Source organism: Lynx canadensis, chromosome B1 (genome assembly GCF_007474595.2).
Source record: "Lynx canadensis isolate LIC74 chromosome B1, mLynCan4.pri.v2, whole genome shotgun sequence".
Lineage (NCBI taxonomy): Eukaryota > Metazoa > Chordata > Mammalia > Carnivora > Felidae > Lynx > Lynx canadensis.
Genome location: NC_044306.2, coordinates 135,244,071 through 135,262,269, shown reverse-complemented (window position 1 = coordinate 135,262,269; position 18,199 = coordinate 135,244,071). Strand labels below are relative to the sequence as shown.

At 36.9% G+C, this 18,199-nt stretch overlaps 1 protein-coding gene across 4 annotated transcripts in view; it reads left to right on the top strand.

The window, feature by feature from the left end:
• ARHGAP24 (Rho GTPase activating protein 24) overlaps positions 1–18,199 on the top strand; it is a 511,574-nt gene that overhangs the window by 486,660 nt on the left and 6,715 nt on the right. For all 4 annotated transcript variants that reach the window (XM_030313510.1, XM_030313513.1, XM_030313512.2 and 1 more), the window contains 3 exons: positions 4,939–5,071; positions 7,934–8,007; positions 10,540–10,661. In XM_030313510.1, the coding sequence (XP_030169370.1) occupies positions 4,939–5,071; positions 7,934–8,007; positions 10,540–10,661 (329 nt within the window). The remainder of the gene's footprint in view (positions 1–4,938; positions 5,072–7,933; positions 8,008–10,539; positions 10,662–18,199) is intronic.

Here is an 18,199-nt window from a genome sequence, read left to right as displayed (position 1 = left end):
AGGTGCCCTGAAAAATTCCCATTTCTAATTTTGAGGCTTACAAGTTTCAAGGTTTTGTCTGTGTAGTATTATACTTGTAATTACTGTGGCATTTGGACCGATCCATGTATGAGAGTCTGTTTATCAGGGAAGAGGGTGTGGGGATAGAAGATGAGCAAGGAAGGATTGCTGTGAGACTTCTTTTATCCCTGTTAAGATTAGTGAGAAGCCTGTATCGTATATAGATTATAAATAGGGCAGACAATTTCCAGGAACTGTAAAGAATATTCTTAAGATCTCACACCTGACAGGGACTTAGCAGCTAGAATATACAGGAGGTATTGCAAAGTAGAACAAAATGAGGCGTGTTGTGGTATGGAAAAGTATTGGTGGTGATTAGTTAGAAATATAAGCCCATGGGGGACAAAAAGATCTATGTTATTCATTTGTTTCACCTAGCATGTTTCATGAAGCCATGCCCACCATTAGTTTCAGGAACTATTACTGATAGAAAGATTCCAGAATGACCAATGGCACACTCATGAGACTGTAAAATTAGGTTGATCCTTGAAAGTCTCATGAAATCCTCCCTTTAATTTGGTAAACAGGCTGTAAGTGAGGAAGTAGGACTCAAAAGTAAGGTCCAAGTGTAATATAAAATGAAACAAAAATTGATCATATATCGATCAATTAAGGGACATGCTCCAGGGCATCTCCTGCTATTCTAGCTTCTTTATTCAGGATCACTGGATAGAATGTACATGATTCCTTATCTTAACTTCTGAAAACAGATCCTACCACCAGGTTAGGGAAAGAGACCTGAGATCTGTATAATGATTTCACATTAACAAATAGTCTTGAATTTCTACCAAAAGAGCATGACTTTAAAACCTCTCATATCTTAGTGCTTAGCCAGAAAGAATTTCATACCAGTGTGGTTTCCTGTCCAAGTACCCAAAATAGGGTTAGTAGCAGGACCTGCTCACTGGACTGCTGTGAAGGCCTGACATAGAGTGATACATGTCTAGAGGTGCTGCTGCTGCTGCTGTTGTTGTTGTTGTTAACCAGGTTAGGTATCTTAATTCTCCCTTGTACATTGACTTTTGCCACAGTACAGTCACTTCACTTCACTTTGATGAAGTCTGAAATGTATTTCTTTGAGACAAAGATGGCACGTTCCCCTGGTACATTGGGCAATTAGCACATAATGTTAGTATATACTTATTTGACTGTCCATAGGAAGCAAATATTAAACAGGCAAAATTATGGGTTTTCAGTAAGAGACAGGCTGGGCGGAGAGATGCGGACGGCCACCATTTCGTACAGTAGATATACAAAAAGGTTTTTCAAACACCAGACTTGATGTTGCAGTAGGTGGTGTTCTGGCCAGAAGGGCGGGCAGACTGCGAGCCCCTTGAGGTGAACTAGAACACATGCTGAAGTCTTCACAGAAGCAATTGTTTTCTTCCATTCAGTAGGAAAGGACAAAGCTAAAAATGAGAACACCAGGGAAATGTAGGTGTCTCCATTTCCACAAAATAACCTAAATATAATAAAGCCCCAAAAAGGAGGTAATATATTTTTAAGTTTTGATCCTGAAGCAAAACCCTTAACCCTTCGTTAATTGGAAAAAAAAAAAGAGGAAAAGCATTTGGTCATTTTTTTTCTCCATTGTTTCTATATTTTCTCCATCGTTTCTATATAATTAACAATATGTAGGTGTATACTATAATGCTAGAAAGCTAATGTAATGTATCACTTTAGGGAAGGAATAAAATCATCATCCTATCCACATCTCTTACCTTGATTCATAGCTCAAATATTTCTATTCTTGGAGCATTACTGCAGCTCTTGTGCTAAGAAAATTGCTGGTGGATGAAGAATGATTCTGCAGCCTTTCATCCTTCATAATTTTCGCGCCATCTGATTACTCTAACTTTGCAATGGTGCCATCTAGCGTTCACACGTCCTCAGTACTACAGCTCTACTTCATTAGAAACTAAATAATACAAGTATCAAGCAGGTTCCCTCAAGAACAGTGTACTGGGGAGAGTCATTGCAACGCAAAGTCAATCACTGAAACACTAGAACAGATTTTTTACTAAATATATATTTCTTATTTATTATTATTTGTCTTATTTGTGGCATTTATTTCACAAATATTTGTATATATTCTATGTATATAGTCATGCAAATGATGGATAACCTACTTCATGTATTGAAGTTATACTTATTTTGTATTTTATTTTTCTGTTTTTCTCTGTACCTTCCTATAACCCTAACAAAATGGTCATTGTCTTTGAAGGCAACACATCCAACCTAGTCATGGGTTGGGTTAGAGTGGAATCAAAACATGGAATCATTTATTGTAATAGTTGATTGCACTGCATATTCTGCCCCGAGTTGTGGTTCTCTTACTGCTGATGGCTGTGCTTCACTAGATAACAAGAGAAACACAGAAGAGCTTTGATACGCATGAAATAGAGTGTTTTTTCCATAAAACAGAAGAAATAGTGTCTTCCTTGTCTTACCATTGGTACTTTGTTAGGACTATCTCTTTTTAAAAAATTCTGTAGAAAGTAATTTGAGGAATTAAGGAGCTTACAAACAGTTTTCAAGATGTCTCAGAGATGTGATTTTTATTTCCTTAACTAGCCTTTGAGTTGACTTCTATATTGCTTATCAATTCAGAATTTTAAGAGGGAAAACATGTTTAATTGTGAAAGAACAGAATTAATTTAAGACAGGCCCTATCAGATCACCTCCATTATTTTAACATCTGCAAGAAGGTTAACAAAATGCCCACTCTGACTGACCTCAACACTGAAATGAAAAAGCTCAGCCTTTGCCCCATCTGATTTGGGGGAAGGTAGAGACCCAGATTCCAAGGATGCTGCGTACACACAAACCTCATGCAGGCCCACCCTGAGCTTGGCTCTCCCTTGGCTTTTTTGTTAGCTACTCAAGAGCAGGACGTTCCCTCCCACTTTGGGCTCTGCTTACCTGCCTTGCTTTAATCAGGAATGCCTTCTTTGGTGCTTCTGCTCCCACTTGGTTAATTATTACACCTTGGTCTATGCATCATTTCCTCAGAGAAGCCATCTAACCCTGTCTTGTTATTAGTCCTGTCTTGCTATTAGATATCACCCAACACTTCTCCTTATTACTACTTACCACACTTTGCAATTATACACTTGTGTTATTATCTAGTTCATATTCCCTGTCCTCACTAGATTATAAATTGTGAGCAGGCTGGAATAATCTTTTTTTTTTTAACTCTTTGAGGTTCTAGCCACTGTGTTTTCTATAATGTTCAATACAGAGCAGGCATGTGGGAAATTGTTGATGAAATCAACTATTTGATTTCAAAATTGAGAACTAAGATGACCATTGTCCCAGCCCATGTAGTTCTGTGATGTCAACTCTGCTTCTGTGTCACCCTTGGGCAAGAGAATATTCACTGAGGCAGGAAATTGAACTGTGTTCCAGCCCTCAAGAAATACCCTTCTGGGGACAGGTCACTTCCTGCCGCACAGTCTGGGAGTGAGGTGTGAGACGTTCATTCTCAATATTTACAGGATTCCTGACCTTCTTCACTACCTCTCTTCCACTTCTCAGGGCCAGATGGTCTTTCACTCCCTGCCCACCAATTTCTCTTTGCTACACCTGTCCTCCTCACCCAAAATAAAAATAATAAAATGGGGTGTCTGGGTGGCTCAGTTGTTTAAGTGTCCAACTCTTGATTCAGCTCAGGTCATGATCTCATCATTCCTGAGATGGAGAGATGGAACCCTGTGTCAGTCTCTGGACTGAGTGTAGAGCCTGCTTGAGATTCTCTCTCTCCCTCTCTCTTTCCTTGTCCCTCTCCCACTTACTCTCTCTCTCCTCCCCCAAAATAAATAAATACACATTTAAATAAATAAATAAATAAATAAATAAATAAATGTAAATAAAACCACCCATTTTCATCTTTACTGTCTGCCGTCTTCATGGATTAACGTGGAGATAGAAAGCATAAAATGTAAATTAGTATTTTAGGAAATTATCCTGTCACTCTGGTAGTCAGCAGGTAATAAAAATAAATTTTGCACATTATACAAAGGCCAGGTTGTGTTTTCATTGTTTGTTTTTGTAGTACATTCCTTCTCTTTCTAGAAGACTCTAAGGATTTCCAACTATCTTAGAATATTAGACAAGAAATCATGCTGAAAATCAATCACCTTCAAAATAAGTTCTGCTTAAAAAGTTATAACATGTCATACTAAGTTTCTGATATCTATAACCAGTCACCAATGTCTTCTAAAGAATAAGAAATGAACCTAAGCCTCAGAAGTGATTAATTGTGACACTGAATACATACATGCATATAGAGGTGGATTTGGTATTTTTTGTAAATTGTATTATATTTCATTTAGAGTCTGGTATATGGGCATTGTTTTTAACACTTTTTAAAATTTTTATTTATTTTTCTTTGAGAGGGAGGAGGGGCAAAGAGAGAGGGAGGCTCCGTGTTGTCTGTGTGCAGCCCCATGTGGGGCTTGATCATGACCATGAGATCACGAGCTGAGCCAAAATTGAGAGTTGGACACTTAACTGACTGAGCCACCCAGGAGCCCCTAAAGTTAACACTTTGGCTTAACATCAAGTACACACATCGCTTCTCAGCCTTTGGCTAAGATCAACTGTAGTAACATCAAGTACACACAAACGAAAAATGCTTGAACTTTTGAATATTTTCAAAGCACACTGAAGCTTCTAAGAGTCCTTCCAGATCCCTGTCATCTCCACCTGTTGTAGCATTTCATGGGCATTAGCTAAGTGTATGCTTCTTGAAAGCTGAATTTATGGATTTCATTGGCAACTCAGAATTCTGACTCATAGATGTGTATTTGATGAAAGAATATATCGGATGGTATAAATTTTACTGCAAAGAGTATCTTCCCACTTCTATCTCCACAGCAACACAGATGTACACACAGTGGCATCACTTCTTAAACTGTATCTCCGAGAACTTCCAGAACCAGTTATTCCTTATGCAAAGTATGAAGATTTTTTGTCCTGTGCCAAACTGCTCAGCAAGGAAGAGGAAGCTGTAAGTTGGTACATTTATTTCTAAAAAAGCCTCGATTTGGGTTTTTTGTCAATGTTCTTAGTTTTTCATTTGTAAATTTCCCCTTGCCCCATCCTTGGATTGTTTTCCAGCATTCTATTTATTGACATTACACACATTTAGATATTACGTACACAACACAGGTCCCATTTTTAATCCCCTCCCTTATCAGCAAGAAAAGTGCTGCTGAATAAATGAAGTGAACCCTCCTTCCCACTTTGCTCCTCTAACTGGTTAATTGTGGGGCTACATCAGGTCAAACATTCCATGAATAAAGTGGATGTCTTATTTCATATTCCCCTTTTCATTATGTACCCCCTAAATTACTCTCAACAATGCCTTCTACCAAATCTTATCTACCATTTTTTAAACAGATTTGAGATATAATTCACACATCATACAATCACCTATTTAAAGTGTACATTCAGCGCATTTTAGTATACAGTTGACCCTTGAGCCATAGGGGTTTGAACTGTGTGGGTCCTCTTACACATAGATTTTTTTGCAGTACAGTACTCTAAATGTATTTTCTCTTCCTTGTGATTTTCTTACTTTTTATAAGAATACAACATATAATACATATAACATACAAAATATTTGCTAATTAACTGCTTATCAGCAAGGCTTCCAGCCAACAAAAGGCTGTTAGTAGTTAAGTTTTGGGGGAGTCAAAAGTTATACATTGATTTTTGAGTGTGGGGGTGGTCGGCATCCCTAACCCCCCACAGTTCAAGGGTGAACTGTATTCTCAAGAGTTGTGCAACCACCATCAAAATCTAATTTTAGAATATTTAGCACATTTTCATCATCCTATAACAAATTCCATAACTGACCCCACCTTCCCCAGCTGTTGGCAACTACTAATCTCCTTTCTGTATCTATAGATTTGCCTCTTCTGGATATTTCATATAAATGGAATCATCCACTATATTGTCTTCTGTGACCAGTTTCTTTCACTGTTTTCAAGGTTCATCCACCCTAAAACACCTATCAGTATTTCATGCCTTTTATTTATTTATTCATCTATCCATTCATCAGTTGCAGTATGTGCATTGTTTCCATTGTTTGATGGACATTATTATTAAAAATAGTGCTGTGGGGGCGCCTGGGTGGCTCAGTCGGTTAAGCATCCGACTTCAGCTCAGGTCACGATCTCACAGTCCGTGAGTTTGAGCCCCACGTCGGGCTCTGGGCTGATGGCTCAGAGCCTGGAGCCTGCTTCTGATTCTGTGTCTCCCTCTCTCTCTGCCCCCCCCCATTCATGCTCTCTCTCTGTCTCAAAAATAAATAAACTTTAAAAAAATGGTGCTGTGAATACTCATGTACAAAGCTTGGCATGGACATATGTCTGCATTTCTCCTGGGTATGTACGTAGGAAGCAGAATTGCTGTACCATATGTAACTCCATGTTTGCTAAAGAGGCTTTATCATTTTAAATTCCCATCAGCAATATGTGCAGACTCCAACTGCTCCACATTTTTGCCAACACTTGTTGTTATGTCTCTTTTTTATCACAGCCATCTTAATGTGTGTAAACTGATATCTAATTGAGCTTGAGTTGCATTTCCCTGATGCTTAATGATGTTAAACATCTTTCCATGTATTTAGTAGCTGTTCACATATTTTCTTTGGAAAAACACCTATTCAAATCATTTTCCCATTTTAATTGGATTATTTGTTTTATTATTACTGAGTTGCGAGAGTTCTTTACAGTTTAGATTACAAGTCTCATATCGCATATATGATTTGCAAGTATTTCTCCCATTCTATCAGTTGTCTCTTCAGTTTTCTGATGATGTCCTTTAAAGCATGAAAGTTTTTAATTGCGATGAAGTCCAATTTATCTATTTTTATTTTGTCACTTGTGCTTTTAATGTCATATCTAAGAAGGCATTAACTAAGGTTGCCAGGATTTACTCCTATATTTTCTTCTAAGACTTTTGTAGCTTTAGCTCTTACATTTAGGTCTATGATCCAAATTCGGTTAATTTTTGCTTATGATATGAGGAAAGGTCCAACTTCATCCTTTGGCATATGGATATCCAGTTGTCTCCAAATCATTTGTTGGAAAGACTGTTGTTTCCTCCACTGGATTTTCTTGGCACTCTTATAGAAATTGCTGCCTGTTTTTATAAATGAAGTTTTACTCTATTATGTAATATTGTCTGTGGCTGCTTTTGCTCCACAACAGGAGAGTTGAGTAGTTGAGACAGAGACCATATGTCCCAGAAAGCTTGCAATATTTACCATCTGGCCTTTTTCAGGAAGAAGAACAGATTAGATTACATTATCCATTAGCTTTTCTGGGACCATTTACATTTTGGAAGAAGTTTTACAATGAGAAGAACCAAAGCAATTAATACCTTTGTGAAATTTCCAGGAAGAGTAGACTTTTTATTCTCCATCCCACCCCTAACAGTGTATCCTAGACGTGGCCCATCTTGAGACTTATTTGTCAGTAGACACATGTCTATGTTTGGGGCATGCCAGAAATGGGAAAGACTCTCACTACATTAAGCTACTTTTTTCCCAGATAGCCTTATTATAAATGAGGCAGTCCTCCCTTTTCAATCAGTTGTGAGCGAGTATTAAGAATGGTAAAAGGCTTCACTGAAATTTATTTCTCCACAAAGAGTACTTATGGAAATATTTGAAATACTTTTTCCCATCTTTGAAAATATTTGTGAAATGCTCTCTGTAATCGTGGCAAGTTTTCAGGACAAGATTCTTCACTGATAATATGTGAAACTAATGAAAAAAAAAAACCTGTGTGCTCATTTGTATTTGTTTTCATTGCAAGGCTAACACTTCAATAACATTTATTCTCTATTTCTTTGTGCTCAGGGCATTAAGGAATTAGCAAAGCAGGTGAAGAGTTTGCCTGTGGTCAATTACAACCTCCTGAAGTATATTTGCAGGTAAGAATAGTCCTAAAGATAAAACTAAACAGAAGAATACTATGTTTAACCTGACACTAATTTACTTCTGACAGTGAATAAAATCACTGAACTGCTCTGAGCTCTGCTGTTGGCCTCTGTAAAATTAAGAAGTTTGGCAAGATGATCTCAAAGGTTTCTTTGACCATGAAAATTGCTCGATTTTATAATTTATTGTTTCTGAGTCTGACTTACTTCTACATACTAAAGATATGTTGCTTTGAACTTCCATCAAAGTTGTTTGTACCTGCTGCATGTACCTTTAATTAAGAGAAGGAGCATCTCCCTTGGCAAGAGGAAGGCCTGCGTGGGAGTCCAGTTTCTACCACTGACTTCTTATGTGTCTTTATACAATTTTCTTACCCTTTCCATGCATCCCCCTAGGTAAAAGAGTCCTGAAAACACATTTCACATAGTTGTTTTTAAATTTAAATTATATTTTAAATTGCATAAATATTATTTTCTATTCCTCTCCTACCTCAAGACTCATTGAAAAGACATTATCATTCAATTCTGTTAGGACAATTATTGTACCTGGTAAATCTCTCACTCATGATCATTTAACTTATGGCCTGGGTTGGTATGTGCCGTGTCTGCCCCTGTTTAATAAACCATATGATTTCATTCGTATGTGGAATGTAAGAAACAAAACAGTCGTAGGAGGAAAAAAAGAGAGAGGCAAACCCAGAAACAGACTCTTAACTATAGAGAACAAACTGATGGTTACCAGAGGGGAAGTGGGTGGGGGGAATGAGTGAAATAGGTGATGGGGATTAGGGAGGGCACTTGCTGTGATGATCACCAGGTGTGGTATGTAAGCATGGAATCACTAAATTGTACACCTGAAACTAATTACACTGTATGTTAACAATACTGGAACTTATATTAAACCTAAAAAAAATGAAGATATAAAATTGACGCATCTTAAATCTTAAAAGAGAGATGGTGATTGGCACTATACATCACTGTAGGTATCTTAAATGGAAGCTTCCCAGTTTATTTTTAAGTAATTCAATTTTTTAATTCAGTACACTATATTATTTGCATGTACTTTTTGTGTCATGATTGTATAAATGCTTAGCAGACTGGGAACTATGTAGTTTAAGACTAATGCTGGACACTGAGGAGTTCACTGTCAACTGTAACTGAGAAGAAATTCCAAAACCTTCTACCATAACTTTTTCTGGTGACGATAGGAAGCAAATATGAGCTTAGGTTTCATAATTTAAAAAGGAAAGAAATGAGTTTCACTGATAACATAGATTCACTAACACATAGGGGTTCCATCCCAAGACTTTGGACTAATTCAAGCTGTTGTGTTGGTTGAGAAAGAGGAACAATCTCTTCAAGTAAAAGGGATAAAGGCTCTTTCTTGAGAACCATATTACAAATCTTTAGCTCCTCAACAGGAAAACTTAACTTCTCTTGAAACATTTAAGCAGGCTTTTAATTTCAGCTCTTTCAAATAAGAAATAGTAGTTTGAGGTTTTTGTCCTTCAGTTTTACTATAGCTTACACTGTATAACAGTAATGAATATGTGGAATAGGGGCCTTTCTTTAAAGTCACAGGGGAGTTGTCAAGAGCACAGACTCTAGAGTCAGACAATCTGGGTTCAAATCTCAGGTCTGCCACCTGTTACTTCTGTGTCCTTGGAGAATATTCTTAACCTTTCTGGTGCCTCATGTGTCTCATCTGTAAAATGGAGATAATCATATCATTTACCTCACAGAGTTCTCTGAGAATTTAATAAGTTAGCACAATGACTGACACATAAAATATATTATTTTAAATAATAATAAGTTCTTTTTTTATCACTTCTTCTTTGTCTCATAAGTACAATTAGTAAGCCATGAAATCTAGAAATGAAGAGGGGGATGGGGAATGCAAAAAGGCCAAAAGACTATAGAAACGATCCCTCCTACTAAAATCATTCGGGAAAAAGTCTATTTCATGCCTCTTATTCTTTAACACCTAATAAATTGAAGCAATTTGTGCTTAGAATGTTTCATATCAGTGGAAGTAAGGTTTTAATTTAAACCATGTTTGATCTCATTTTTTAATAGACTATAAATTTGAAGCTCACAAATTACTTGACAAAGAGGGTTGATCTGCCTCTCTGAAATAAAGGATTATACCATATGATCTTATTTATAGTTCTCGAATTGAATACATTTATAAATTTAATGTTTTATTTAAGGATTGGAAGAAAATCCATATTCCTGAATCCCAAGTCCATATTAGCATTATCTAAACACACCTGTTTCTGTGATTGACAGAGGAAACCAAGCCAAGCCAGGCCAAAGGTGATATTTGATATGATCCCTCAAGTTTGATCCTTAATCATTTGCAATATATTTTCTCCACATTTGACTGAGAGATGTTTGAGTTTCTAAATAATTTTGCCTCCATAATTGTATTTGAACATATTATAGTTAATAAATTTCCCGATAACCCATTTTCTTCCACTGACAAGTTTGATCCCATTGTTTTGTTCATGTTCTTATATCCAACAGGTTCTTGGACGAAGTGCAATCCTATTCTGGAGTTAACAAAATGAGTGTGCAGAACTTGGCCACTGTCTTTGGCCCTAATATCCTGCGCCCTAAAGTGGAAGATCCTTTGACCATCATGGAGGGTAAGTAAATGATTATCTTACACTCTCATCAAGAGAACAATCACCTGGTTTTTGGTTGGTCTGAACCTATTCTCTGAGGAAACTAGGGAAATAAGTAACTCCATGGTAACTCCATTTATGGATTCAAGTTCTTCTAAGGCAAAATCTTCTCTTTGAAAGTCAGGCATTTTTTGAATTTACTAAATATAATAATTTACTCAAAGATTCCTCGATGGCCTTACAAGAATAAATGGAGTTTCCATAAATCATCTGTAAAGTATTATGCAAGAGAACTAGAAATATCTAGTTCATTTTTTTAGCCCCATGCAATTTTCAGAAAATTCAAAAAGTTACTATTTTGTTAATATATTTTTATTAATTTTGGTTTTGCTTGACTGATTTCAAGAGGTAGAAAAATATGATCCTCTGTAAGATAATGCTGCTTATTAATCTGTGGGTTGAAACATGAGGGAACTCTTGTTTTCTAGATTATAAAATGTTTCAGATTCTTTTCCACAATGAACTTCTACTTCTGTTTGTTTCCAGCAGGCCTTCCTGCTTGAGTACCTTTCTTACCTATGGCCATTAGTATACCGTTGTTTTCTAAAGTTTGGACTAATTGAACAGTTAAGAATTTAATAAGGAAGAGGGAAGAGAAAGAATGATTATTTTTAGCTTCACTCTGTTATTTAGAACAAAACATATTCTTGATACTGTTCCTTTCTTGAAAATTCTAAGATTTTCATTCTTCTGTGTCTTATGAGAAAGAAAGAAAGCTTCATTTCCTTCATCAAATATTTAGTCTGATATCAACTTAACATCAGATTTTTGGCAGTAAGATAGTTAGTTCGTCCAGAAACCTTAATTTCTTTTGGAAGAGTTTAGCAGACAGTAGAAAATATAAAATTTGAAGCTATAGGAAGCTTAAAGATACTTTATTGTTTTCTCAAAATTTTTTTTTATTATAAAATGCATATGATAAGGAAAACCACCAATAACATATATACACACACTCATACACACACACACACACACACACACACACTTTTTTTGAGAGAGAGAGAGAGACAGAGCGTGAGAGTGAGAGCGGGTACGTGTGTGCATGGGAAGGGCATGGAGCCTGACCAGGAGATCAATCTTATCACCATGAAATCATGACCTGAGCTAAAATCAAGAATCTGATGCTTAACTGACTGAGCTACCCCAGTGCCCTGTTAGTGAATTTATATAAGACAGATACTCTAGAAATCACCACCTAGGTCAAGAAATATAACATTTTAGGCATCACAGAAGTCTCTCTCTTGTGCCCTGTTGCTCCATCTTCCTCCCCCACTTAACTTATAACTCTATTTTACTACACAGACATTTGTATCAATCACTTCCTTGCATTTCTTGACTATATTTTAAAGTCTGTGGCCCTAATATCCTGACTTCAGCTTCATATACAAAGGATAATAAATCAAGGCCAGTGGATTTTATCCACATAGTTCATAGCTATAGTGAGAAGCAGAAATGCTTCAAATGTTAATATTCCAGTGATGGGAAAAAGCTCCATTTTCCCAAAGTACTAGGCAAAGTCATGTATAATAGAGGCTGCTAATATTTGAAAGTGTGTCTGTCATGTGAGCAAATAGTAAAATAGGACTAAGTACACATGTCTTTACATAGTACATAGCGACATTGTTGACAGCCATTTTAACTCGATTAAAATTTTTTCGTCAGATTCACTCCTATATGCACTGAAACTGGGATGACAAAGTCAGAGGTTGCTTCAAAAGGAAAGATGGGTTTATGATACCATTAATTTTATTGAGTCATTTTTCTTCCACAACTCTGATTCAATAGATGTCTTTTATTTAGTTTCTTTCTTTTTTTTTAATGTTTATTGATTTCTGAGAGAGAGACAGACAGACGGAAACAGGATGAAAGTTGGGGAGGGGCAGAGAGAGAGGGAGACACAGAATCTGAAGCAGACTCCAGGCTCTGAGCTGTCAGCACAGAGCCTGATGCAGGGCTCAAACTCACGAGCCATGAGATCGTGACCTGAGCTGAAGTCAGACACTTAACCAACTGAGCCACCCAGGTGCCCCTATTTGGTTTCTTATTTAGAACAACCCCAAGTTTACTTGATACTACAACAGTTTAAATTCCAACAGCTGAAACATAATAGGATGAGTGCATGCTTTGGAGTAAAAAGATGAAGTATAAAACTGGTAACCTTGGTCATTTATCATCTATGTGGCCTTGAACAAACAGCTTAACCTCTCAGAACCTCAATTTGAACCTCATTTGAAAAATTTTAAGTCCTATCTCCTAGCCTTTTGAGAAACTTAAGAGATATAAGTGAAATATCTCCACCAAACACAGTGTTTCTCAAACTCTAACAGACATAGGAATCACCTGGGGATATTGTTAACATGTAGGTTCTATTCAGATCTGCAGTTTTGGAGCTTCCAGGTGATGTCAGTTATATTATTCTGTCATTACTGGTGTCATCTGGGAGCTGGTTAGAAATGTAAAATTTTATGGCCCGCTTAATGCCTACATTTGAACAGAATCTCCAGGAAATTTTAGTGAACATTAATGTTTGAGCAACACTGGCCCAGCATCAGACCTGGCACATTGAAGATTCTTGATCTAAATATATCGTTAAGTTTTGGATGATCACAAAAGTGTGCAGGATACAGATGGATTTAACACATTTTTTTAATATTCAGAATATGATTTTGAATTATACAGAGTCAAATTTTGCTGAGGCGTTGCTTCAAGCTGAAGAGTGGCCTCACTCCATATCAGGCCTCTACTCTCTGACAGCTACACAATTAGTAGCTGTTTCGGCAGAAATCTGCATTGTCAAAAGCCCTTGTCATCATTTTCCTTACCAAATCTCAATTTAGGTATTTTATATAGAAACTACATTTACTAACTACATTTACTACATTAACTAACATAATGTAAACTACATTTACATTTATGTAGAAACTACATTTACATTTTAGTTGTTTTGCTATGTTTATTTCTCAGAGACTATTCCCAGGAGCTTTTACCAACATCATATAAACCCCAATTAACACATCAAATTAGTATAGTTCAAGCTAAGGCAAAGATGATTGAGGTTTACATTAACCTATTACCACTTTATTGTGGGCACATGAATAAGTTAATACTTAATAAGTCTTATATTATTGAGGGAGAAGGGGCTCCGAGTTAGGAAACTAGTTGAGAAGCCTGTTTAATGGTGTCAGCCAGTTGTAAGGGATGGGGAGCTCAGCTTGTAAGTCAGTGAGGAATATGTGAAAATACATTTTGAGATTTCAGATAATATGCCATAAAACCATAAAAATCCACTGATTTTTTAATAAATTGCTGCTTTTAATAATAGACCAACTTTGGGGCACCTGGGTGGCTCAGTTGGGTAAGCGTCCAACTTCAGCTCAGGTCATGATCTCTGGGTCCATGAGTTTGAGCTCTGTGTTGGGCTCTGTGCCGACAGCTCAGAGCCTGAAGCCTCCTTCGGATTCTGTGTCTCCCTCTCTCTCTGCCCCTCCCCTGTTCGCACTCTGTCTCTCTGTCTTTCTCTCTCTCTCTCTCTCTCTCAAAATAATAAATGTTAAAAAAAATTTTAATAATAGGTCAACATTTTTGTCCTTTAGTGTCTATTTTTCTGTCTGAAACTTGTTATTCATTTCTAATTCATACTTTACAGTGCATAGTGAAAATATGAGAATCAAATGGAAATCATAGTATTTTAATATGTGTAAGAGAATTATTTTCTTTCTCAAAGGTCTTTTAATCATCTAAAATGCTCTGACTCTGGGCCCCTGGGTAGCTTAGTTGGTTAAGTGTCCAGCTCTTGCTTTCAGCTCAGGTCATGATCTCACAGTTTGTGAGTTTGAGCCCAATTAGGTCTCTGCACTGACAGTGCGGAGCCTGCTTGGGATTCTCTCTCTGACACTCCCATGCTCGCTCTCTCCCTCCTCCCCACCCCCCAAAAAAAGTTAAAATGCCCTGAACTTTGTTATTTCTTCTTGAACTAGGTTTGGTAGTAACAGATTCTCTCAGTTTTTGTTTATCTAGAAATGTCTTTATTTCTCCTCCGTTTTGAGACATAGGTTTGTTGAATATAGAATTCTCGCCTGACAGTCTTTATTTCAACATTTTGAATATTTTATCCCATTTCCTTCTGACAATGAGAAATGATGAGAAATCAGCTGTTCATCTTATTAAGGGTCCCTTGTGCATGAGTTGCTTCTCTGTTGCTACTTTGAGGATTCTTTCTTTGTTTTGGGTTTAAGACAGCTTGACTATGATGAGTCTAGGTTTGGATCCTTTTGCATTTACCTAGCTTGGAATTTGCTGAGTTTTTGGATATACACATCATGGTTTTCATCAAAATGGGACATTTTCAGCAGATCTTTCTTTAAATATTCTTTCTTCTCTGGGACTGTCCTTCCGGTACTACCATCGGGCATATGATGGTATACGTTACAGTGTCCCACAGGTCTCTGAGGCTCTGTTTATTTTCTTCATTCTTTTTCTTTTATGCTCCTCAGATTGGGTAACCTCTACTGATTTGTTAGCAGGTATACCAATTCTTTCTTCTGCCTGCTCAAATCTGCTGTTAATTCCCTCTACTGATTTTTTTTTCATTTCACTTATTATAAATTCCAACTCCAGGATATCTATTTTGTTCATTTTTATAGTTTCTCTTTATTGATACACTCTATTTGGTGAGACATTATTTTCACTTTCATCTGGTTTCTTTAGCTATGGTTTCCTTTAATTTTTAAAATGCATTTAAAAAAATAAATAAAATAAAATAAAATAAAATAAAATACATTTAAAATAGCTGAATTAAAGTCTTTGTCTAGTGAGTGCCATGTCTAGGCTTCCTCAGAGTTTGTTTTTTCCTGTATATGGGCCATAATGTCTTTATTCTTTGCATGTCTCATAATTTTTATTGAAAACTGAACATTTTTAAAAGAAAATTTTTAATGTTTATTTATTTTTGAAACAGAGCGTGATCAGGGGAGGGGCAGAGAGAGAGGGAGACAGAATCCAAAGCAGGCTCCAGGCTCTGAGCTGTCAGCGCAGAGCCCGATGTGGAGCTCGAACTCATGAACTGTGAGATCATGACCTGAGCTGAAATCGGACGCTTAACCTATTGAGCCACCTAGACACCCCAAAAACTGAACATTTTTAATAATATAATAATGAGAACATTGGATATCAGATTCTCCCCCTCCTAGGTTTTGTTGTTGTTTGTTTAGTGATTTTTCTGGACTAATTCTATAAAGTCTATATTCTTTGCCATTTTTGGCCACTGAAGTCTCTGCTTGGTTTGCTTAGTTGTCAACTAATTATTGGCAAAGATTTCCTTAAATTTCATAGGCCAATAAGTTTCCCATCTTTTATCAAAAGGCTCTGTATGCATGTTGGGGCAAACCTTCAACATTCAGCGAGGTAGTTTACAACTCTGCAGTAGCCTTCAGTTTCTCCTCATGCAGATCCTCAAGATAAGCCAGAGGTGAGAGACTAGGGACTCCTAATTTCTGTGTGAACATGCACATAGCTGTAGACATACACATAACCTTAAACATTCATGTAGTCTTCCAGATTCCCAGGAATAGATCCAAGCTTTACCTCCTGTGGAAATCTCATTCCTCAGATTTTCCTTTTAAGCTTTGTGTCTTTTTAAGACAGCCTACTGTCTGTCCCAACTGTTATCCACTGCTTCGGGCAGCCATGATATTATTAAACAAAAGTGCCTCATTATTTTTGACAAATGCTCCTGAGAAGAATGCTCTTCATACTGGTCAAATTACTAGTCAGATCAAACAAAGATGTGCATTGTGAGTGGGGTCTTCAAGGGAACCACCAAGTATGTCAAACAATGACAATATCTGGTAATGGAGCTTTGGAATTCCAACCCTGTTCTGCTCATGGCAGGGTCTACCAAGCTGCTGGTTCTCACTGTGATTTTAGGCTATTAGTTTTCAAGGCTGTTGCAAATCTAGGGAGAAAAGTATGGGAAGAAAGGTAAAACACCACAGAGGTTGCTGTTCTTACTGACAGTCAACTAGTTTTCTTGAATAAACACTCTCCAGACTGCACCAAGTCTTTAATTTACAGATTCCTAAAAATGTTGATTCATAACACATGTGTCAGTTGCTTTTATGGAGACGAGGATTTTTGGAGATCTTCATTTTACCATTCTGGCTGATGTCACTTAAAATGCCTTAAAGCTTTTGAATAGTGACAAAAGTCGTATAGAACTTCAGTATCTTTGGGAATGCAAGCTGGTGCAGCCACTCTGGAAAGCAGTATGGAGGTTCCTCAAAAAACTAAAAATAGAACTACCCTACCACCCAGCAATTGCACTACTAGGCACTTATCCAAGGGATACAGGTGTGCTGTTTTGAAGGGACACATGCACCCCCATGTTTATAGCAGCACTATCAACAATAGCCAAAGTATGGAAGAGCCCAAATGTCCATCGATGGATGAATGAATAAAGAAAATGTGGTATGTGTGTGTGTGTGTGTGTGTGTGTGTGTGTGTGTATACACACAATGGAGTATTACTCAGCAATCAAAAAGAATAAAATCTTGCCATTTGCAACTACGTGGATGGAACTGGAGGGTATTATGCTAAACGAAATTAGTCGGTCAGAGAAAGACAAAAATCATGACTTCATTCATTCATTTTAAGAGAAAAAAACAGATGAACATAAGGGAAGGGAAACAAAAATAATATAAAAACAGGGAGGGGGACAAAACAGAAGAGACTCAACAAACTGGGGGTTACTGGAGGGGTTGTGGGAGGTGGGATGTGCTAAATGGGTAAGGGGCACTAAGAAGTCTACTCCTGAAATCATTGTTGCACTATATGCTAACTAATTTGGATGTAAATTTTTAAAAATAAAAAATAAAATTAAAAAAAACTTATTACCAAGTTAAAAAAACAGAATTTATCAGATTAAACACCCAAAAAACAAATAATCCATCTAAGAAATCCATTTAAGAAACTCCTAAAGATAGAGAACACTTTTCTAAAGAAGACTTCCAGATGGCTGATTTGAAAAGATGCTCAACACCACTCCTCATTAGGGAAATACAAATCCAAACCACAATGAGATACTACCTCACACCTGTCAAAATGGCTAAAATTAACAGCACAAGAAAAAACAGGTATTGGCGAGGATGTGGAGAAAGGGGAACCCTCTTACACTGTGAAGGAATGCAAACTGATGCAGTCACTCTGGAGAACAGTATGGAGGTTCCTCAAGACGCTAAAAATAGAACTACCGTACCATCCAGCAATTGCACTATTAGGTATTTACCTAAAGGATACAATAATACACGCACATATATAATGGAATAATAGTCGGCCATCAATAAGAATGAAATTTTGCCATTTGCAATTATGTGGATGAAGCTAGACTGTATTATGCTAAGCAAAATAAGTCAGTCAGAGAAAGACAAATAACATGATTTCACTTACACATAAAATTTAAGAAACAAAACAGATGAACTTGGGGGGGGGGGGAGAAAAAAGAG